At 46.0% G+C, this 22409-nt stretch overlaps 1 protein-coding gene across 7 annotated transcripts in view; it reads left to right on the top strand.

Annotated features, from left to right (window-relative positions):
* The window catches only part of C4H11orf24 (chromosome 4 C11orf24 homolog), a 36039-nt gene extending 25139 nt beyond the window's left edge, over nucleotides 1-10900 (top strand). For 6 of the 7 annotated variants that reach the window (XM_074585556.1, XM_074585555.1, XM_074585554.1 and 3 more), the window contains 2 exons: nucleotides 7878-7994; nucleotides 9144-10900. In XM_074585556.1, the coding sequence (XP_074441657.1) occupies nucleotides 7878-7994; nucleotides 9144-10225 (1199 nt within the window). In that variant the 3' untranslated portion in view covers nucleotides 10226-10900. Of the gene's footprint in view, nucleotides 1-7514; nucleotides 7995-9143 lie in introns of those variants that run through there. The other variant, XM_074585552.1, reaches the window with a different exon arrangement.
* Nucleotides 10901-22409: the final 11509 nt, after the last annotated feature.

Below are 22409 nucleotides of genomic sequence, written 5' to 3'. Positions count from 1 at the left end.
AGCCACATGTGAGAGATTGTAGCACTTACAAACAACTGGTGATGCTGTGGTGAAGGTGAGACCTTGGCTCAGGTGGATGAATGTCTGACACAGATTGATAGGAACATCATAAAGATGCCTTTTTTTAATGCCCTGTGGTTTCAAACCTTTATTTTAAACGTGAGACATCCCTTCATAGTGGAAGGAAAGTACCTTTATAAACTAAGCATTTTATTTAGGACATAAAATGTGAGTGGGTTTGTCTCCCAGGCACCAGAGCTGTGAAAGTTTCAGCCTCTGCTTTTTAAGTTGGTAAACCCTAGAGAGGTGACACATTCACACTGATTGTGCTGTCTTAGGGTTTGTAGCACTGCATGTTTGTCTCTTCCACTTGAGAATCTCTAAACACTGTGCACGTGTCATCTTCACCACCTGATATCTTGATCAGGGTAGAAAAGGTGCTATCAGCTGCCTCTTCCAGAGGAGGAACATAAGGAATTTAGTTATTACATGATGAGGGCTGGGAGGTGATCTGAGGGCATGCTTTGCCCTGTTGCTGACTGACTGCAGCCACGTTTTTTAATACCCTTCACCTTTTTCTCTCCTGATGGTTTTTGCACAGAGCAAGTCCAGTTGAGTGTTAGCTTTGGGCAGAGGGGGTTGAGGCTCTAGAATTAGATGACCCATTACATCTTCAGGAAACCATGCAGAACTAAACACAAAAGCTAAACCTTTTCGGATTTTATGTTCTGTATCAAACCCACTGGAGCAATTTAATTCCTATTTGTTACTTGATGGCCAGTCTGTTGCACTACCTGGTGTCAAGGGAGATGGAAAAGATACAAACTCTTGGCATAAATGTATAGCCACGTGCAGAGAGATCATCTGGAGACAAGGGCCTGAAATGTCTTTTTTTGTTTTTATTATTAGCTTTAAGTTTTAAGATTAGCTTTACTGCTCTTGTTCTCTGTTCCCACCTTTCCCAAGTATATTTATTTTTGTGCTTTCTTTCATTGCAGGCATGAGGCCTGAGACTTAGATGTCAGAATAGTTACACCTATGCAACTGTCAGTAAAGGAGCAGTGATTGTTATTTTTTAAGATATTATAGTGTTTTTAAGATATTATAGTTGCAGGCCAAGGTTGCATGGGGAGATGTCTTCATAGCTACATTGCCTGGAGAAGTGTAAAAATAACATTCCTAGCTGTTTAGGTTCTCTTCTGTAGATGTAGTTTATACCTTTGCTGATATAATATCACCAACTTAGAGAAGTAGTGCAGCTATCGCAAAAAGAATTGCTTTTGCCGGTACATTCACATCTCAGATGTGCCCTGTAGAAAAGGGAATGGTTGCTGATCTCGCTATTCCAGCATTGCCTTCGAATAGCCACACCAGAGGCGAGGCTACGTAGTTAGCAAACTAACATATCACAAAACTATTGTACCAATATGATGAGACAGTTTGACGCTTCAATTGCATGCTAACAAAACCAGCAAAACTCTCTAGGGCTGACAGCACGGGTAGTAACTCTAACCTCTGGTTGTTGTCTAATGCGATGAGTTCAAGTCTCCAGATGGTGCTAGGTTAAGTGATTTACATGATGGGGAAAGTGCCCATCTTAGCAAAGATCTGACAATCCAGGATTCCCAGATGCCTGGTGAGCACGGTGAACCTGTGTTGGGAGGTAAGATAAGCTCGTGCTCTTCCCTTTGCATCTCCAGCCACGTTCAGAGCTCTCCCAAGTTTCTTCTATGGTGACCAGTCCGGGGAACATCTTGGCCATCTGAGCAGTCTGGCTCTGAGAACAGAGCCACTGGGCCGTAATTCGGGGCTATCTTGCATGCTCTGGGGAAAATAAAGGGAAAATAGGACATGGCTGCAAGACCAAATATTCCTGCACCCTGCTTCTACAATACATCTGGCTTTTCCTTGCCTTTGGGCATCTGCAATTTCTTTCCAGTAAAAGCAGGCTTAAAAATTAAATAAACCAGTTTGGTAGGGCAGGACCTTGGCTTCTGCCTACATGGTTTCCTTTCAGAATAACTCTGAAGAACTTTTGTTATCCTTCCACTTTCTATTTTTTTCTTTCTTTTTTCTTTCTTTTTCTTTTTTTTTTTTTTTGTCTTCTCATTGGTAGTGAGCAAAAAGGAGCCACTGTGTGGCACATACCTTGCAGTGGACACATCAGCTGGAGCCTCAACCTGGAGTTGCATCAAAGGGGAGTACTAATGAGTCCAGCTCAACAGAGCATCTGGTCCTCCTGGGGAGCAACTGGGAAGGTTCATGAGCAGCTGGATACCATCCTGATGGCAGCAGAAACCAGGCTGCTTTAACTATGCTGACCCCATTAGTCTCTTGACCTTTATGAACTGACTGACTTAGGTAGCCAATGCAAGATGTGCCACTGGGTTTTTGTTTTTCCCTTCCCAAGAAGTGAGAAATGGCATGATTTACAGTAGTAGGTAGTCTGTGTTTCTTCACCAGCATGGCTTATTGAGTGAGGGACAGGAGATGGCATTGGGAATCGGGGCACATCCAAACAATGCTTTCATTTCTGAGGAGTGGATTTTAATTTCTTGAAGGGCTGCTGCTGTATCTCCTGCTCTGTGTGACTGTTGAAGCTTTTAATTTTATCGCTTTCTAAGTATTGTTTTTTAAAGGCTTTGAATGTTGCTTTCTTAACGTTTTACCAAAGTCAGGAAAATCCACCTTTTCTAGTTTCTTTAGGGCTGTCAAACAGACTGTGGTTGTTGGTAGAGGGATTTCTCCAAGTTCATAAATTTTTCACAAGCTCTTTTAATAACTATGGTAATGTAAATGTTTTTTTATGAAAAGTTCAAGCTTTCCATAGCCTTAATCCTCAGTGAGGGCAACTCTCTTTGTAGATAAGAGCTTTAAATATAGTTGTATGTACCACATAGGCATGTTCTTTACCCTTTCTCACACTTCTAACAAAACACAGAAATGAATTTCTCCTACCATGCACTTAAGTTCCCTTTAATCCTCTGATGGGTGGTCAGTTGGGGACAGATCTGCTTCATCCCAGACTGAGCACTGTGTTATCTTCTATGGGTTTTTTTGTTACAGCACATGTTCCAGAAATTAATTGCGTGCTACTGTGATATTACATAAAATAATAGCATAATTTAGGCAGGAAAGGACCTTTTGAAGGTCTCTGGTCCGAACCCAACTTAGATGTGCCTGTTCAAGACCTGATGGAGAGTGTATCTTCTCTGGCCCCCAGCCTAGTGTTTGAGTGCCCTTGTGGTAGAGACTAATTTTTTCCCTTGATGTTGAAATTTCCTGTAAATCATCTTCTTCAGCCTCTCAGACATCTAGTAGCCTCTCTGGGACTTGCTCCAGTATGTCAATACCCGTATTGTATGCTAGGAAGCCCAAAACTGGGTGCAGTGTTTGAGATGTCTCGTCAGCACTGGTTTGAGGAGGTCCATTCCTTCCCTCGAAGCTTGGTTACATGTATGTAGACATGCCCAGAAAGAAGTTACTGAGTTTGAAGGGATGCCAAGAGAGAGTTCCTACTGTGGGTTTCTATTCAGCTTGTGTTGGGGTTTGACTTAGTAACTAAGAGAATTTCTGTGATGGCTCCCATGGCTAATGGTATCATTGTTCAGTCAATGAAGAATAAATTTCTGTGTAACTCTAAGCACTCAGATGAGAGCTGTCTCCCATCTGTGATGAGATGGATGTCTTCTCTTTGGTTTCGTCTCACTTTTTTCCTTTTTTTTTCTTTTTTTCCTTTTCTTTTCTTTTTTCTTTTTTCTTTTTTTTTTCCCTCATTAAGACATCTATATGAATGGTGGCATTTAGATGGGTCCAAACTGTAGTGCACTCTCTTTGTCTGTGACAGGGTGAGTGAATTGCTGCTGTTAGGAGATGTTGGTACCGGAAGACAAGCAGGTAGGTAGGGTGTAGCTGCTATATTGATTTCGTTGGCTTTACAGTTACTTTCACTAATCATAGAATGGTTTAGTTTGGAAGGGACCTTAAAGATTATCTAGTTCCAACCCCCCTGCCTTGGGCAGGGACACCTCCCACTAGATCAGGTTGCTCAAAGCCCCATCCAGCCTGGTCTTGAACACCTCCAGGGATGGGACATCCTCATCTTCTCTGGGCAACCTGTTCCAGTGCCTCACCACCCTCATAGTGAAAGATTTCTTCCTGATATCTAATCTAAATCTAATTCTAAACTCTTCCAGTTTGAAGCCATTACCTCTTGTCCTATCACTACACGCCCCTGTATAAAGTCCTTTTCTGGCTTTCATGTAGGCCTCCTTTAAGTAATCGAAGGCTGCTATAAGGTCTCCCCTCTCCAGGCTGAACAACCCCAACTCTCTCAGCCTGTCTTCATAGGAGAGGTGCTCCAGCCCTCTGATCGTCTTTGTGGCCCTCGTCTAGACTTGCTCCAACAGGTCCATGTCTGTCTTATGTTAGGTACCCTAGAGCTGGACGCCATACTCCAGGTGGGAGTAGAGGGGGAGAATCACTTCCCTTGACCTACTATCCATGGGTTTTTTTTTGATGTAGCCCAGGATATGGTTGGCCTTCTGGGCTGCAAGTGCACATTGCTGGGTCACGTTGAGCTTCTCATCCAACAACACTCCCAAGTCCTTCTCCTCAGGGCTGCTCTCAAGCTATTCTCTGCCCAGCCTATATTTGTGCTTGGGATTGCCTTGACCCAGGTGCAGGACCTTGCACTTGGTCTGGTTGAACTTCATGAGGTTGGCATGGGCCCACCTCTCAAGCCTGTCCAGGTCCGTCTGAATGGCAGCCCTTCCCTCCAGTGTGTCAACTGTACCACACAGCTTGGTGTTGTTGGCAAACTTGCTGAGGGTGCACTCAATCCTACCATCCATGTTGCCAACAAAGATGTTAAACAGCACCAGTCCCAGTACCGACCCCTGAGGAATGCTACTTGTCACTGGTTTCCGCTTGGACATCAAGCCATTGACAACAACCCTTTGAGTGCAGCCATTCAGCCAGTTCCTTATCCACTGAGTGGTCCGTCCATCAAGTCCATGTCTTGCCAATTTAGAGACAAGGATGTCGTGCAGAACGTCAAATGCTTTGCACAAATCCAGGTAGATGGTGTCTGTTGCTCTCCCCTTATCCACCAGTGCTGTAACCCTGCCATAGAAGGTAAACAAATTTTTCAGGTGTGACTTGCCCTTGGTGAAGCCATGTTGGCTGTCACCAGTCACCTCCTTATTTTCCATGTACCTTAGCAGAGTTTCCAGGAGGACCTGCTCCATGATTTTGCCAGGCACAGAGGTGAGACTGGCTGGCCTGTAGTTCCTCATGTCTTCCTTTTTTTCCTTTTTGAAAATGGGGGTTATGTTTCCCCTTTTCCAGTCGGTGGGAACTTCACCAGACAGCCACAACTTATTAAATATGGCAGAAAGTGGCTTAGCAACTTCATCTGCCAGTTCCCTCAGGACCTGAGGATGGGTTTTTATCAGGTCCCATGGACTTGCGCACCTTCAGGTTCCTTAGATGGTCTCACACTTGATCTTCTACAGTGGGCAGTTCTTCATTTTCACAGCCCCTGCCTTTTATCTTCTATGACTTGGGTGGTGTGGTTAGAGCCTTTGCTGGTGAAGACTGAGGGCAAAAATGTCATTGAATACCTCAGCCTTCTTCATATCCTGGGTGACCGGATCCCCCGTTTTCTTCCAGAGAGGGCCTACGTCTTCTCTAGTCTTCCTTTTATTGCTGACACACTTCCAGAAGTTGTTCTTATTGCCTTTGATGTCCCTGGCCAGATTTAATTCCATCAGGGCTTTAGCTTGCCTAACCTGGTCCCTGGCTGTTTAGACAGTTTCTCTGTATTCCTCCCAGGCTACCAGTCCTTGCTTCCACCCTCTGTAGGTCTCCCTCTTGCTTTTGAGTGTGTCCAGGAGCTTCTTGTTCATCCATGCAGGCCCCCTGGCTTTGTTGCCTGACTTGGAGGAGGTGATCCTTGAATATTAACCAGCTTTCTTGGGTCCCTTTCCACTCCAGTGCCTTATCCCATGGAACTCTACGAAGCAGATCCCTCAAGAGGCCCAAGTCTGCTCTCCTGAAGTCCAGGGTAGTGGGCTTGCTGTGCACCGTCCTCACTGCTCTAAGGATCTTGAACTCTACCATTTCATGATTACTGCAGCCTTGAGCTTGACATTCCCCACTAGCACCTCCTTGTTGGTAAGGACAAGATCCAGCATGGCTCCTCTACCACAAGGAGATGGAAGTTGTCATTGACACATTCCAAGAACTTCCTGGATTGCTTGTGCCCTGCTGTGTTATCCCTCTAATAGATATTGGGGTGGTTGAAGTCCCCCATGAGGACCAGGGCCTGCAAACCTGATGTCTGTTTTAGAGGGCCTCATCCATCATCCTGGTCAGATGGCCTGTAGCAGACCCCCACTGTAACATCACCCTCCCCTGCATTCCCTTGAATCCTGACCCATAAGCTCTTGGTCAGCTCTTCATCTATCCCCAGGTGGAGCTCCATGTACTCCAACTGGTCATTGATATAGAGAGCAACAACCCCCCCCCTCCTCATCTCTCCTGCCTGTCCTTCCTAAAGAGCCTGTATCCTTCCATTCCAACACTCCAGTCACAGGAGGCATCCCACCATGTCTTTGTGATGCCAATGAGATCATATCCCTGCAAGCGTGTGCACATCTCTAACTCCTCTTGTTCCCCGTGCTATATGTGTTTTCATAGAGGCATTTAAACTGGGTCTGAGTTGAAGCTGACTTGTGGGCTGGAGTGGCTGCAATTCCTTTGTGGTACTCTCCAGATGGCCTTCCTTTTGAGGTGTTTTCCCCATTGGCTCCTATTGCCTCAGGAGCCCCTGGCTCGTCTCCATAAGACTTTGAGTGGGCTGCAGGGTACCCAGCACATCTTGGAGCAACAGGTTGAGGGCCCTCGCTAACACCCCATCCCTCTAACCTTGGTGTGTTGTCCCTTGGCTTGTCACAGGCAAGCCTGATAATACCACCCTCCCCCATCAAGTCTAATTTAAAGCTCAGTCAATGCGCCCTGCTAGCTCATGAGCAAAGACCCTCTTCCCCTTTGAGAAAGATGAACCTCATCCAATGGGAGGGTAGCTTGGTGCTGTGTAGGCCATCCCATTGTCAAAAAACGTAAGTGTGGTGGTGACACCAGCCACAGAGACAGGTGTTAACAGACTGACTGCATCTTTCTTGCAGTGTCACTGCCTGCAATTGGAAGGAGAGAAGAAAAGATAACCCGCGCCCCAGATTCCCTTACTAACTGTCCCAAGGCCCTGAAGTCTCTTTTATGACCCTTGGGCTACGTGTTGCTACTTCGTTGCCACCCACATGGAAGAGCAGCAGTGCATAATAGTCTGAGGGCCGTACCAGGCTGGGAAGTTTCCTAGTGATGTCATGAGCCCGAGCCCCAGGGAGGCAGCAGGCTTCCCTAAGAAGAGAGTCTGCCTGCCATATTGGACCCTCTGTTCCCCTCAGAAGGGTGTTGCCTATATCTATAACCTGTCTCTTCTTCCTCGTGGAGGTGGTTTTTATACAGAGGGTTAGGTCTTTCCGGTCCTGGTAACTCCTCTGGTGTAGCTGGACCATCATCCACATCATCCATTGGCTGGCCTGCCTCATCCAGAGCCTCTTACCTGTTGTATGGAGGCATGTGGGTAGGTGAGGTGGGCAAGGAAGGGGGTTCGCTTGCTGCCCCTAGCACAGACTTGCCTCCATTCACAGCTCTCCATTGGGCTACCACTAGGGCTGAGTCAGGATCCTTTAAGGCCAGACCTTCCAGCTATCTTGCTGTCTTTTTTTTTTTTTTTAATTCTTTATTTATAGCCATGAAGCAGTGTGTTCAGTATACTGTGTGTAGCGACCCATTTTCTCTGCTGTTTTCAGGTAACCATCGCTGTAATTGGTCTGTGCCCTATCAGAATCACTGCATCCTTTTGCGTTGTCACCAGCTGAGCGTGTGCCAGAATGTTGGAGAGGAAGATATCAAAGATCTGCTTGGAGGTAACGCCATGCGTGAGACTCTTGCTAAATACAGGATCCTGGTCCTTTTGCCTTAAATGCCTACTTGTAGACCTTGACTGGCTTTTAGTTGAAGGAGGTGGGTTGTGAAATGCCTGTGGGATGATTCTGTAGGTAGTCAGTTCACTGGAAAAACTGTTTTACTAGCTTCTGAAGGGCTCTGGCATTTACATGTGCATGATGGGTCTTTGAGTAACAGTTTGTCTCCATGTTGAAGGCATCATTCATTCAAGCCATTTGCACTCCACACGCTATCCTTCAGAAAATAAAGACATAACAGTTGTATTTATATTTTTTTAAGAGAAAAGAAAATGTCTTGGCATTGTTTTTTTCTGAGATTGCCAGGATTTTGTGCCAGAGGCAGCAGGCTGCTTCTATAATCAGAGCAGCCTTAGCAGTAATTGCTCATGGTAACTTCCCAGCGCCAGGGTCTTCAATTTCAATTAAGTCACACAATAACAAAATGGAGCTTGTTGGTAATGGGGGAATCAATCTTATAAATTATGTTTCAAGAGTTCACTGTACCCAAGTTTAAAAAAAGGAAAGTTTGTTCATGGTTCTTTCGAGTTGGCATACGTTTCTCTGCAACGTAGCAACCAGACTTTTGATAAGCAGATGGGATTTATGTCACTGTAAATCTAGATCGCTAGTTGTGAAGGAAATTCTTCTGAAGTATGAAGGTTTAAGTGGAAATTTCCACTCAGTTTTGAGAAATTAAAATTATGAATCTAAGCATGAAGGCTTTGTCACTGCTGCGTAAAGCATGAGTTGTCTTCTCAGGAGCTGGCATTCACAACGCTGCTCCTGTTGATAATGTGCTTCTGCCCTGTAGCTCTGTACTTCGTTACCCCCCCTTTTGTGGAATTAATTCCCTGGTTGGGAAAGTGCCAGAGGTCTGTGGCAAAAAACCCAAACAACAACAAAAAAAACCCCACCCAAACCCCAAAGGGATTATGTGCAATAAAGGCAGGGGTCTGAATTTTCATGTTCTTATTGACTTCAAGACTGATTTATTCCGCTTGTGATATGTGTACGGAATACGTGTTCTGGTTTGCATGTTGTGAGTATGAGATCAGATTTGAGCTCGACAGTTTTATTCGTATGAAATTCATTGGTTTTGTCTTTTTGAAGAAATTGTCAGAAGGAAAAGGGAAACAGTCCTGTTTCACCACCAAGGCTATCCACAGAAAAAGGAGAGGATGGTGAATGCACGGGTTGACCGACACAACATGGAAAACCTGTTTTCTTCAACTGCTCGGACTCACAAGATTCACTTCAGGCACTTGCTTGAGTACAAGAGTGAAGATGTAACAACAAATGCAACCACTGAGACGACCACCACTGCAACGACTGCCACTGAGACGACCATCACTGCGACGACCACCACTGCAACGACTGCCACTGGGATGGTCACCACTGCCACAGCTGTAACAACAAACGTTACAAATGCAACTGTCCTCACTACAGCTTACAAAACAACTGCCAATGGCTCAAATGCCCCTGGAGGTTCTCATCTCCTTGATGAAGCCATGTCATCCAATGCCGCTGCTCCTACTTATGGTAACATCTCTGTTTCCGCATCCAGCCCTGTCACCAAGCTTGTGACCACCACTGAAAAATCAGGAAATAATAGCGCTGTCTCAGTGTTGTCCCTCTCTTCTTCTGCTCCCCTCACTCTCATTTCTGAAGCAAATACTCAAATGCGTCAAACAGAGCGGTTTAACCCAGACACCACCACCAGCAGCCCTCCTCGCTCTAGTAGCCCCACCACTGTTGGAGCTGGCCAGAAGACACTGAACACATCATTGACCACCCTCATCCCACAGGATGCAGGAACGTCTTCCACTGCTTCCACTCGTGCCATGGTTTTAACTACTGCTTCTACAGCAGTAACTACCGCTGCGCATCGGATAAAGTCAACGCCTCACGCTTTTTCAACAACCACAGCTCCAGCAGATGCACCCAAAACAACAGCTTCGGGCCTTGCAGAAACTCGGGACAGGGATAATGAGTATCTTCTCATTGCTGCCGAGCCCCTGACTCAGTACTTGGTGGATAAGAGTTCGCTTCTTGCAGTTCTTCTGGTTGGTACGTTTTTTTTCATAACTGTTATAGTTCTTTTCCTTATGCAGGCCTACGAGAGCTACAAGAAGAAGGACTATACACAAGTGGATTACCTTATCAATGGAATGTATGTGGACTCGGAGATATGAAAGGGTGGGGAAAAAAAAGTGAGCAGAGAGATGGAAAGGAGACTGACAGCCTGCCTGACTTGTTTTTGGGTTTGGTTTTTTTTCCTATTTGCCTATAACACAAATTGAAAGTGCTTCCAAATTTACTTCTGGTGCAATTGAGGAGAAATGCCATGTACTGTATTATGAAAAAATATATATATTTTTTATTCAGCTGTGCAGCAGGTTGCTGTAAAAAAAAAAAAAAAGAAAGTATAATTTTTAAACTTCCATAATGCACGATAGCTTTTGCCATTATTTTTCATTGCAAAAAAACCTAACAAGAAGTAAGCCATCATGCTCGGAAAATGCTGTGGCGCTTTTTCAACTGTTTACAGCGCAAGTTCCTTGTGTTTCATTTGTTTCACATGTGCTCCTCTGAAAAGAGAGCAAAGGATGCTCTCACCTTTTGCAAAGTGCTCTGAATTCGCCGGATGAGAAGCGTGGGGAATTGCTGCAACAGGGAACTTCTGATCCAATGTGTGTCATGTTTCGGTATGCTTCTTGCTTGTAAGGAGGTCTGTTTACAAGGCATTGTAAGCTCTGTTTACTGCTAACCCAAGATATCTTTTCACCGTGGAGCAGATGGTTTAAGAGCCTCTGCACTTAAATGATCTTATTTTTGTATTCACTTAATAAAAGGGCCCTGGAAGGGCATATCTTGTTGCATTTCTCTTCATTCCTGTCCCTGCCGGTTCAGAAGCAGGCAAGTGGGCTTCTGGGGCTTAAGCAAATTAGCTCTATTTCAATATTCCAAGTGTGGGGGCTTTGAAGACCTCACTGGAAGTATGGACATATCTCAGAAAATGCTGATCATCTTCCAGGTTACTGCTTCTGTAATTTCGGAGCGGTACGCTGCCAATCTCCCAGGTATGCAGACCCATTTACTGCTTATTTTCTTTCACGCGTAGAGCCTCAGGCTCTGTTTTGGTTTTTGTTTTGCATTTAGGACCAGCTCAGAGTTGCCGTTAATTTGGAAACCTCGTTGCACATGCAGTTGTAGCTCACCTCCTAAGATCTGCAGCTGGGAGAGTGAGTAGAAAACACTTTGTTTTCAGCAAGTATTCTTCAGTGATTAATGCATCTTATTTGAATGACACCTACATACCAATTGCAAAATGCTGGATCAAGGTGCATTGTATTTTTTTTTCCTAAGCAGATCAATAGCTTGTCTCTCACTTTGAATTAGCTGGCTCTTCTTTAATCCTGCCTACATGTAATCTTGAGGCTGATAATAGTCAAACTTCAGAATCCGAGTTGCTGGTCTTTGCTTTGGGGTTTTTTTTTTTTATCCAAATTCTTCAACTGTTTAGAATTTGGAGGGCATCATTACCCTGGAAGAGGCTACTTTGTAGACTTCTTGTTCATCATCAAGCTGAAAGCGCTATGAAAACAGCTGCAAATAGCAGAGGCAGCGGCAGAGGCAAGGGGTTGTTTGAAAGAAATGGACGCGAGGTAGTTTCCTGAATCTTACACAATAGAAGTTTTGAGAGCAAAATTTCAGCAAGCACGTTGAGAGATTGCTTTGGAAGCGAGGTGACTTGGTTGTCAGTGTCAGATTGCATTCTGCAGTGCTTGCACATGGACCACATCTGCATGCCAGTGAAGAGCATCTCTCAGGGTAGAAGGATAGCGTAGTTTTGGGATTCTCCCTCTTCAGAAGGCTTGAAGTTTAAGCCACAAAATTCACATGACATTTCCTGGAGGGGGAAAAAAAAGTTCGAGGAGCTGAATTTTATTGTATTTTAAGGTTATTTTTCACTGGTTTCCCCTCGTCAGAAGGGAACTGAACCCTGATTCCTGACATCTTCCAGAAGCTGCCCACATGGAGTTATCTATGCAACAAGGTGCTGGGAGCATCCCTCGGCGTAGCTGCGGAGTTGCACCCCGTTGAGGTGCTTGGTACCGTTCGCCTCTCAGGGACAACTGTTCTGAGCTGTTGGCAGATGCTGCTCTACAACCACTAAGTCCAGAGACTTATCTTTACATAGGAATCTCAGGTTTCACCTTAATTGCATGACTTAAGCAGGTGAGTCACTAACCACAGCCCTAAGCGTGTGGTCTTTCAGCTCTACTCCAGATACTGAGATAAGAGCTGTCTCCTGGACTCCCTGCTGTCTCCCAAGTAAGGAGATGGGTGTTACCTCAGATTCAGCTCACTACTTTTTCTCCTCATTTAGGCATCTCAGGTAAATGCTTACATTTCGATAAGGTGAATCCAGGCAACAGTGCTCTTCTTTGTAACTTATCCATGTCTGCGTAAGTGAACTCCTGCCCGTAGGACGTGTCTTCCTGCATAAAGGGTCAGTGTTGCAGCTGTTCCGGTAGTGCTCTGCAGGTTTTTTGTTTGTATGTTGTTTTTTGTTTGGTTGGCTTTTTACGTTGCTTGAGCCATTTCCACAAAGGCAAACTATGATCGTCAGACTTGTAATTGCTTATCCTGGAAACAGGGAATTCTTTGGATGAACTTTGCACTAACTGTGGCCTTTTTCCTTTTGGTCTCCATGGATCTCTTCATAGACCCAAAGCTGGACACCAGGTTCTGTGGAGTGGAGTGGAAGCTTCTGAAGTTGCATTGGTTTTTACTCTCTTCTGTGAAGATATATTAGACTCCTCTACCGATTTCTTGGAGGGAGTAGGAACGGAAGTGAGAGAAAGGGGGCATTACTTAAAACTCTAAAAGAGTTTTCTTTTCTAAAAACAGATACTTTCTAAGATTGGTTTATTAAAAACAAATACAACCCTTCGGGGATAATTTAAATGGCTATGATATAATTACAGGAGTTGGAATTGGGTTACAACTCTATTTACAAGAGTCTTAGGGAGTTTCTCATGGATACAGTGAGAATATTACAACTACATCATGGCTAAGAGAAACTACCACCATAAAAATCTTTGTGGCTTCTTAACAGGTTCTTACAGGAAGGCGAGTATTCATCAGAAGCTTGTTGCAGTTCCCACAGCCCTGGTGTGTTTACATCCAGGTCTCCTCTTCAGGTACTGGCACAGCCTGTCTTTTTTCTTCTTGAGTTACTGCACTTCCAGCTGTGAATTACTTTCTCAGCAGAAACTGAGCTTTTTAGTGTAAGGTTGAGCACCAGAGCGAGTCTTGCCTCAGTGCATTTCTGCACACGAGGCAGAGACCTTCATGCTTACCATAGAATCACAGAATGGTTTGGGTCTGAAGGGACCTTTAAAGGTTGTCTAGTCCAACCCCCCTGCAAAGAGCAGGGACATCTTCAACTACATCAGGTTGCTCAGAGCCCCATCCAACCTGACCTTGAATGTTTCCAGGGATGGGGCATCTACCACCTCTCTGGGCAACCTCTTCCAGTGGTTCAGCATCCTCAGCATTAAAAAAAAAATTCTTCCTTGTCTAGTCTGGATCTACCCTCTTTTAGTTCAAAACCATTACCTCTTCTATTGCAATGGCACTCAAAGTGCAGTGCCAGCTGCAGAAACATCAAGTAGGTTTTTCTTTGCACCACAATGGTTTTGTCTCATACTAGCTCAGTTTGGGCATTAAAAAATAAATATACTGAGCTGGAGCCTGGCCTCTGAAAGTCAAGGTGTGTTTTCTGGCTTGCACATTGAAACCTAATTGTAAAGATTTGGCAGCTTTGCTGGTTCTGTTTTGCATCTAGCTACTTGTGAGCATTGAAGGAGGGCAGTGGGACTGTGGAAAATGGATTGCACATGCAGTCCTCTAAAGGGCTCTTCTGTAGTGGTGGCTTGATGTGCAAATCTGAAGCAATTAGGATTTCTTCCCTTCTGGCTCTTTTTGTGTTGAAGGTCACCAGCAGCAAACATTCACTTGGTTGTTTCTACCTCCAACCCATTGTTCCTGCTTGGGCTACAGCCAGCCTCCTGCAATCAATGGCTTTGCTTTTTTTTTTTTTTTTTTTTTTTTTTTTGCTTTTGAGGCCTCAAATGGAGGCAAATCCATTCCATTTCATGGTGTAGTGCTGCAATAGTTAATAGTGAGTACCTTAGGTGAGGAAATGCAACACCTTTGAAAGTTTGCTTGCAGCACTCACAATGTAACAATAGACGGGGTCCTACCAAGTTATCTAGAAGACATCTGCCAAGGGGCTGCCAAAAACAACATTCCGCTGCTGTGAAGCATAGCATATCTGACGCACATTGGGTTTCAACCTGTTGCATGGCCTCTTTCTCAATAAAACACAGGAACATCCTGGAATTAAACTTAGATTAGATTAATTCTAAATGCCACCTCCCTCTTATTTAATTGCCTGTCTTAGAAGTATGTTGTTCTAGACAGCAGAGAAGAAAGGGAATAATGGAATGTTAGAATATTTAAAGGAATAATAGGAATGGAGAACTTTTTGACCGCCAATTTGTTTGCAATATGCCATGTGGTGTCCGGAGAATTGTGGAGCATATACAGAAGTCTTAAGCGTGACCTTTAAAACAGCAAATGCGTGTAGTCGGAAAACACCCAGGGAGCTCTGAAAGCAGAGGTATCGTGGAGATGGTTTCTCTAGATTTGTCCAGTGGCTGCTCGTTTCTGGCATCAAAAAAGGAAACCTGAGCCCTGCCCTGCTGAAGCATTTCTAAGAGCATTTTCCACTGTGGGTTCTCTGGTATGTAGTAAAGGCAAGTTCATATTGCAGCATCTCCCTGACCAGGGCAACTCTAGTTGTCTCCTTTCCACGGCCTCTAAGTCTCATAAAACTTAATTACCTTTGTTGCGCTTGGCTGAAGTTGGCCCATGGGTTCAAAAGCAAATGCTTTCATCTTGCACAAAGTATGGGCTCGTAAGGTTGTGCTTTTCTCAAACAAACCAGGATAAACAACAGCGAAGCCTTAGAGCTGTAATGATTCCTATCTGCTAGAAGGCCTACGTAGTTCAGGGTTAGGAGTCTGCTTTGACTTTTTGGTCTTGCTGGGTAGCTAGTTATTGTGGGCAAAGCTGGTCTTTGCTCTACAGCATTTTGGGTCGTCTTCCTTGTAATTTCATGTCCTTGGACCTTCTCTTTCTGTGCTGCTGCTGCTAGGCTGGGTAACGTATTTAGAGCAGTCCTGCCTTGGCTGAGAGATGCCAGCAGGTTGTGCTGCGGGGCAGCTCTTCTGGAGCTTGTCTGTTCATCCTCCCTCTGGCAGGGAAACCCCAAAGGGTCTGAGGGAAAAAAAAGTCTCTGCCTGATCTGGGGCTTCCTGGTTAGCCCTGGGTGATATTCAACTTGTGCCTTGGCTGGAGTTATGTTTGAATTACGAAGTATGTTTGAAGGAGAGGTCCTTTCCTAGCATGCAGAACTTGCCCAACATCCTGCCGGTCCCAATTAAAAAGCCTAAAGCTGTTTGGACGGGATTGTACCATCTGTTTGAAAAAGCAAACAAATAACTTGTCTTCATGAAAAGTGCCTATATATTTTAACCCCTTCAAGCTGGGACAGGTGAAACCAATTACACTGGTTTGAGGGTCGTAGACTTATCCAAGTGGTTCCTGTTCTTTACTGTGTGCAGATGAAATTGTAGAGCACAACCTTGTGAGCTGTTAAATCTTCCCGCATAACTCTTATAACACTAAAGAATGGAGAAGAGAGGAGGAGGGATTTATTCAGCTTGAAAATGCTCACATTTAGAAGTGACTATTCATGGCTAGTTTAAAAAAAAAAAAGGTAAAAAGCAAAGTCAAGATTTAACCAAATTCTAGAGTTAAATTAATCATAAACTCTGCTCTAAGGTCCTGAAATTTCAGCCACTGCTGCAGATTAGAAGGTGAGAATTTTCAAAGTCTCTAAGCAGGGACATAAAATCGCAGAGTTATGTGAGAACCACAAAGATGATCCGAGGGCTGGAGCACCTCTGCTATGAGGACAGGCTGAGAGAGTTGGGGTTGTTCAGCCTGGAGAAGAGAAGGCTCTGGGGAGACCTTATAGCAGCCTTCCAGTACCTGAAGGGGGCCTACAGGAAAGATGGGGAGGGACTCTTTATCAGGAAGTGTAATGATAGGACGCAGGGTAACGGCCTCAAACTGCAAGAGGGTAGGTTTAGATTGGATATCAGGAAGAAATTCTTTGCTGTGAGTGTGGTGAGGCACTGGAACAGGTTGCCCAGGGAAGCTGTGGCTGCCCCATCCCTGGAAGTGTTCAAGGCCAGGCTGGATGGGGCTTTGAGCAACCTGATCTAGTGGGAGGTGTCCCTGCCCATGGCAGGGGGGTTGGAACTAGATGATCTTTAAGGTCGCTTCTAATCTGAACCATTCTGTGTGATTTCTCACATGTGGCCCACCCCCACCCCCCCCCAGCCCCGTGCTGTAGGCGTGTTTCTGAGCAACTTTGCTCATCCTTGGCCAATGTAGCTAAGCTGAAGTTAGCAGCTGAACGATGATTCATGTAAGCTGTACCATGGGGCAGAAGTTCCCCATGCTCTTTGGAAACTGAAATAACCTTTTACCTGCCAGCTGGTCCTGCATCCCCATGGCATCAGGCAATAACAAGAATATCCTTGGTATGGTACCTTGTGTGATCCAGGTGTTGCCAGCAAGCAGATAAGCCTGTAAAGTGCCAGAAAGGAGTTTGCTCAGGGAGGAAGCTTTGCTGATGTCAGTGCACAGGGCAGTATTGTTGGAGAGCAGCTGAAATCCTTGCTGATGACTTTAATCAGAACTAGGTAAAGCCTATTATGTAGGTGTCCTGGTTTCAGCTGGGATAGAGTTAATTTTCTTTCTAGTGGCTGCTGTGTTTCAGATTTGGTGTGAAAGGAATGTTGATAATGCATATTGTTTTAGTTGTTGCCAGGTGACGTTTATATTAGTCAAGGACTTCTTTTAGCTTCCCATAGAAGCTGAGAGGGAGTGTAGACAGAACAAGCTGGCCAATGGAACAGTCCGTATCACAGATGTCATGCTCAGTATATAAAGGGGGGTTGGCCAGGTGGGCAGGGATCTGCAATCACTAAAAAGAAAAAGCTGCACACACAAGCAACACACACACAAAAAAACCCCAAGGAATTTATTCACCACTTCCCTGGCAGGCAGGTGTTCAGCCATCTCCAGGAAAGCAGAGCTCCATCACATGTAATGGTTACTTGGGAAGGCAAACGCCATAACTCCAAACATCCTCCCCCTTCCTCCTTCTTCCCCCAGCTTTATATGTTGAGCATAACATCATATGGTTTGGAATATTCCTTTGGTGAGTTGGCGTCAGCTATCTCGGCTGTGTCTCCTCCCAAATTCTTGTGCAGTCCCAGCCTACTCACTGGCAGGGTGGTGCGAGGAGCAGAAGAGGCCTTGAGAGCTAAGCAACAACTAAAACCACCAATGCACTATCAACACTATTCTCATCCCAAATCCAAAACACAGCACTACACCAGCTGCCAGCAAGAAATTCAACCCCATCCCAGCTGAAACCATGACAGTAGGTATGTGCTAATACAGCTATTCGAGGTGCATGGGGTAAATGGAAGAGATGTGTGCTCTGTCTGCACGTGCTGTCTACTTGTGACCAGCTCAGTTATGGGGACTTGTTGCTGGTAGAAGATGGACCTAACCTGATTCCTCTGGCACGTATCCCAGTGAATATTCCCAACAGTGGGAGATCAGCAGCACCACCGTGCACTACAAGCCAATGTCTACAGGTTCCAGGCAGAAAGGCCGTCTGACCTGTAGGATAAAAGCCGGCTCTTCTATTTCATTCTCCAGTTTGCTGGGTCGAAGTGTATTGCAAGGATGTTGTAAGAGCTGAAGACAATTTTTTTTTTCTTTTTGCTGATTTATTGTTTTTTACGTACTCCTACTTGTCTTCAGTATTTAGACTGTGCTTAGTATTGGGCTAAAGACCTTCAGGAAAAAATTAGCTTCTCTGGAAATGGCACCCTGGCGTGGATCAGTTTTCACTGGAGTTTTCCCCAAGGCCCGGCCCCCAGCTGGCGTTGAAGTCCCCAGCATCTCACAGAGGGTCAGGCAGGTTCCTGTGGTCCAGAACTGCCTTGGGAATTTCTATGGAAAGTTTTGCACTTCCGTTTCTACTTCAGTCTGCAAGGAGAAGTGGAGAGACTCTTCTGCAGGAGAGAGCAATCTGGTCCTCCAGCAGTTTGTGACATGCAGCGAGTATCCCATTTTGAAGGAAATGGTGAGCCTCATTAACATGGTCTCCGTGCCTCTCCTGGATCGCATGCAGCCCTGGGGTCTGTTTGTAGCCAAACATAAATCTTTTTCAAAAGATGATCTCACCAGTTGAAAACCACATGCATGTGAACCAAAGCAGGAAGGGGAGCAGTGGCTGAAAGGGATGGAGGGCTCCACATGGGCAGCAGATGCACATGGCTTGCACTGGGACAAACCATGTGGTTTTTTCCATCTGCGAACCTTGGTTCTTGGTTCTGCCATCAGAGTGCACGGCACACTTGGTAGACTGTCCTTTTCTTTGAATGTTTGCAGTTTCATTAGCCAGCGGGGAATTCTGGAAAATGTTAGTGAGAGCTGTCAGACTGTGCGATGATCTCCCAAGGGAAGGAGTAGCAGCCCTACAGGAGTTCAAAACATCGCAGGCTAATGTAGCACAGGAAAAATCCTGAGGCTGAATGGGATGACCTGAGAACTCTTCTGTGAAGAGGTGATGAACAATGGAAGGAATCACACAGCTGGAGAAAACTGTGTGCATCCCAAAGGAAAAGAAAGACCAGGCATTCCAATGAAGAATAGTCCTTTCTTAACTGGACTGAGCTATTAGTCTTCATGCTTCTGGGTATACGTGATTGCTGGCCAGATGAAAGAGAAGTACACCTCTACATGCATTTGTACAGAACTGTCTGCAGAGGGAATTAAAAGCCAGAACAGATGCCTGATGTTAGTGCTGCAGAGATGTTGTTACCCCGTTGACTTGAGTTACTAGCTGAAAATACTGGGTTCTGCTGATCCACGTAGCAGGGTCATGGAGCCAGTTTCTGGCCGCGGGACTGTGTAAAGGTTTGCTTCGTTACCTTGTCCTTTTCCTAGCTCAGCTTTAAAGCTCTTTCCAATTGCCTCTTGCTAGGGGAGAGAGCACTGCAGCGGCAAGGTGAGACTGCCTCATCCCCTAGTGCCCACTGTGGCTGCTCCTTCCCACCCCGCAGTCTGTGTGCGTTTGTGTGTGCGTGTGTTGGTCTGTGCGGGACAACAGTTCCCGCAACAGCTTTGAAGTATATGTACTTCACCTATTGCCAACACAGATGTCACTGCTCTTTTCAAAGGAAAATGCAGGACCTCTCCTGTAAAAAAAGGCATATGTGAGATGTCTCCTCCACATCCCTGGATCTGTTTGGCTCCGGCCCGGAAGCGTGAGGTTTAATATTAGTTCATGTCTTGCCATTTTCCTGCCAAAAATGACCAGCAAGGTGGCACAGGGTGGTTAATCCTTATTCTGAGATTTATTACGCCACAAATCCCCCTTTACCACAGCTAATTAAAAGTAAACTCCACTTACCAAATGACCATGTACCTTTTGCAGGGCTGCCATGTGCTGTTTGTTCTCTTTCCCTGGGTTTCTTGGTCATTCCAGTGAGTTGAGGAGGTTGTAATGTAGATGAGACTAATAACAAACCTGCACTAAAAGCAGCTGCGTTGTGGAGGAGCTTTAAACCCAAAAGAAAAGCGGACGGGACAGTTTTAACCACAATGTGCTCTTTACTTGAAACCTGGGCTGGAGCTGACCTGCCTGCCTGGTGATCCTGCGTGGGTTGGGTGGGGATACGGTCTGCATTGTTAACCTGCTGCTATAATATTTAGACAGAGGCTTTTAGCCTCTGACAGCAGGAAAATTAGTTTCTGTCCAACCTTTTGGCTTGGGCCACCAACGTGCCATGGGAGAGAGGAGGTTGCAGGAGGGCTGGCATCGGTCCTTCCGCGAGGTTCTCGAGCTCCTGGCAGGTAAACAGTCACAGGGCCACGGAGACAGGAGTACCGCCAGGGAAGGTGGATTTTGAATCACCTCACCTTATCTTTTGTTCATCCTCTACTTAAAGCAGCTTTGCTGAATCACAGAATCACAGAATTTTAGGGGTTGGAAGGGACTTTCAGAGATCATCAAGTCCAACCCCCTGCCAAAGCAGGTTCACCTAGAGCAGGCTGGAGAGGAACGCATCCAGATGGGTTTTGAATATCTCCAGAGAAGGAGACTCCACCACCTCTCTGGGCAGCCTGTTCCAGTGTTCTGGCACCCTTAAAGTAAAGAAGTTTCTCCTCACGTTGAGACGGAACTTCCTGTGTTCCAGCTTGTGTCTTTTGTCCCTTGTCCTGTCACTACTGAGAAGAGCCTGACCCCATCCTCTTGCCACCCACCCTTTAGCTATCGATAAGCATTGATGAGAGCCCCTCTCAGTCTTCTCTTCTGCAGGTTAAACAGACACAGGTCTCTCATCCTTTCCTCATAATGGAGAGGTGTTCTATTCCCTTGATTGTCTTTGTAGCCCTCCGCTGGACTTTATCCAGTAGTTCCCTGTCCTTCTTGAACTCGGGGGCCCAGAATGGGACACAGTACTCCAGATGTGTCCTCACCAGGGCAGAGGGGCAGGATGACCTCCCTTGACCTGCTGGCCATACTCTTTTTAATGCACCCCAGGAGACCATTGGCCTTCTTGGCCACAAGGGCACATTGCTGGCTCATGGTCAACTTGTTGTCCACCCGGACTCCAAGGTCTCTCTCTACAGAGCTGCTTTCCAGCAGGTCAGCCTCTAACCTGTACTGGTGTATGGGGTTATTCCTTCCCGAAGGCTTTTTCCAGTACAGATCCATCTTATTTTGTGCTTGTGTAGGCTTCACAAGAGACCCTTGCCTGTAACAGCTGGCTTTGAATTGCACTGGTGGAGCTGGGCAAAGGTGTGGCACAGATGGAGCAACCTGTGCTGCAAGTTGTGTTGGGGCTGAGCTGCCAAGGCAGGTCACTGGAAGGCTGACTGCGTGGTTTTTTCCTTTGTTTTTTTCTTTTCTTTTTTTTTTTTTTTTTTAATCTCCAAGGTTCCCAAAGCACCTGGCCAATACGTTTTAGCTACAGCTGTCACGTGTTGGGGATGTGCTGCAGCATCCCCTATTTGAGCCGGCAGAGCCTAGGGAAAAAGGAGTGTCTTAAGAGAAGAGCCGTGCTAATGAGGTCTCTGGGCTGATTTGCTGAAACAGCTTGGGCAAACGAAGGCTTCAAGTGCTGATTTCACTGGGACCTCCTGACGTGCCTCCTTTTTCACACAAGCCATAGCAGAAGGTTTCCCGAGCACAGCTGCCGGCTCAGCCCCGAGGAGGGGTGAGCCGTGGCTGCCTTAGCCCGGCAGCAGCTGTTTTGTGTTACTGGGGCCCGATAACAACTTCCTCTTCCCTGTGTGTGTGCTGGTGGCGTAGTGCTTGTGGGGCCATCGCTGCTGCTCGCCCTTGGTGCTGCTCTCCAGGTGATCTGTGTGTGCAGGCAGTGTAAGGGAGGGCGAAATGCCGATTTTCTAGCTCTGGCGTCAGGGCAGGGCTTCTCCTTTGGTTCAGAAGAGACCGGGATAGCAGAACTGAAAGTGAGCTGAGGGGGCTGCTGCTGCTTGCTTTTGGGCCAGCTGGTCTTGCTCTGTGGCTATCACAGCTGCATTCACCAGTCAGGGAAGGGCAGAAAATCATAGAATCATAGAATGGTTCGGGTTGGAAGGGACCTTAAAGATCATCTAGCTCCAACCCCCCTGCCATGGCCAGGGACACCTCCCACTAGACCAGGCTGATCAAGCTACAGTAAAAGCAGAGAGCAGGAGGGAGGGGAGACAAGTCCTTGAAGTTTCTTATCGAGCACCCTGTCTGTTGAACTTTGGTTTACTCACTCAGGAAGCCTCGCATGGGCAGGCTGATGAAGAGCACCAGTTTCTCCTCTTGTAAGACTGGCTGGAGATATGGGCCCGGACAGCTGGCAAAGCAGTGGCTGTGGGGTGGGTGAGAGCATTGAGGGGAGAATGGCTGCACCTTGTTCATCCCAGATACAGCGCAGTGTAATCAAACACACTGGTGAACCTCATTTCCTGATGGCACGTCTGCCTTATGTGTGGTGCTTGACATTGTTGCCAGCCCAGGAGATTTAGGTGTGCCTGAAAATGTCACTAGTAAGCTGTGCCGTGTATCATGACACGACTGCTGTAGAGAACGCTGGCCACTTGGAGACAGAGGAGATGACCCCATTGGCTTGGTGGGTTTGGAGCCAGGGC

The sequence above is a fragment of the Larus michahellis genome, chromosome 4 (genome assembly GCF_964199755.1).
Source record: "Larus michahellis chromosome 4, bLarMic1.1, whole genome shotgun sequence".
Classification (NCBI taxonomy): Eukaryota; Metazoa; Chordata; class Aves; order Charadriiformes; family Laridae; genus Larus; species Larus michahellis.
This window is presented reverse-complemented; position numbering and strand designations above follow the sequence as displayed.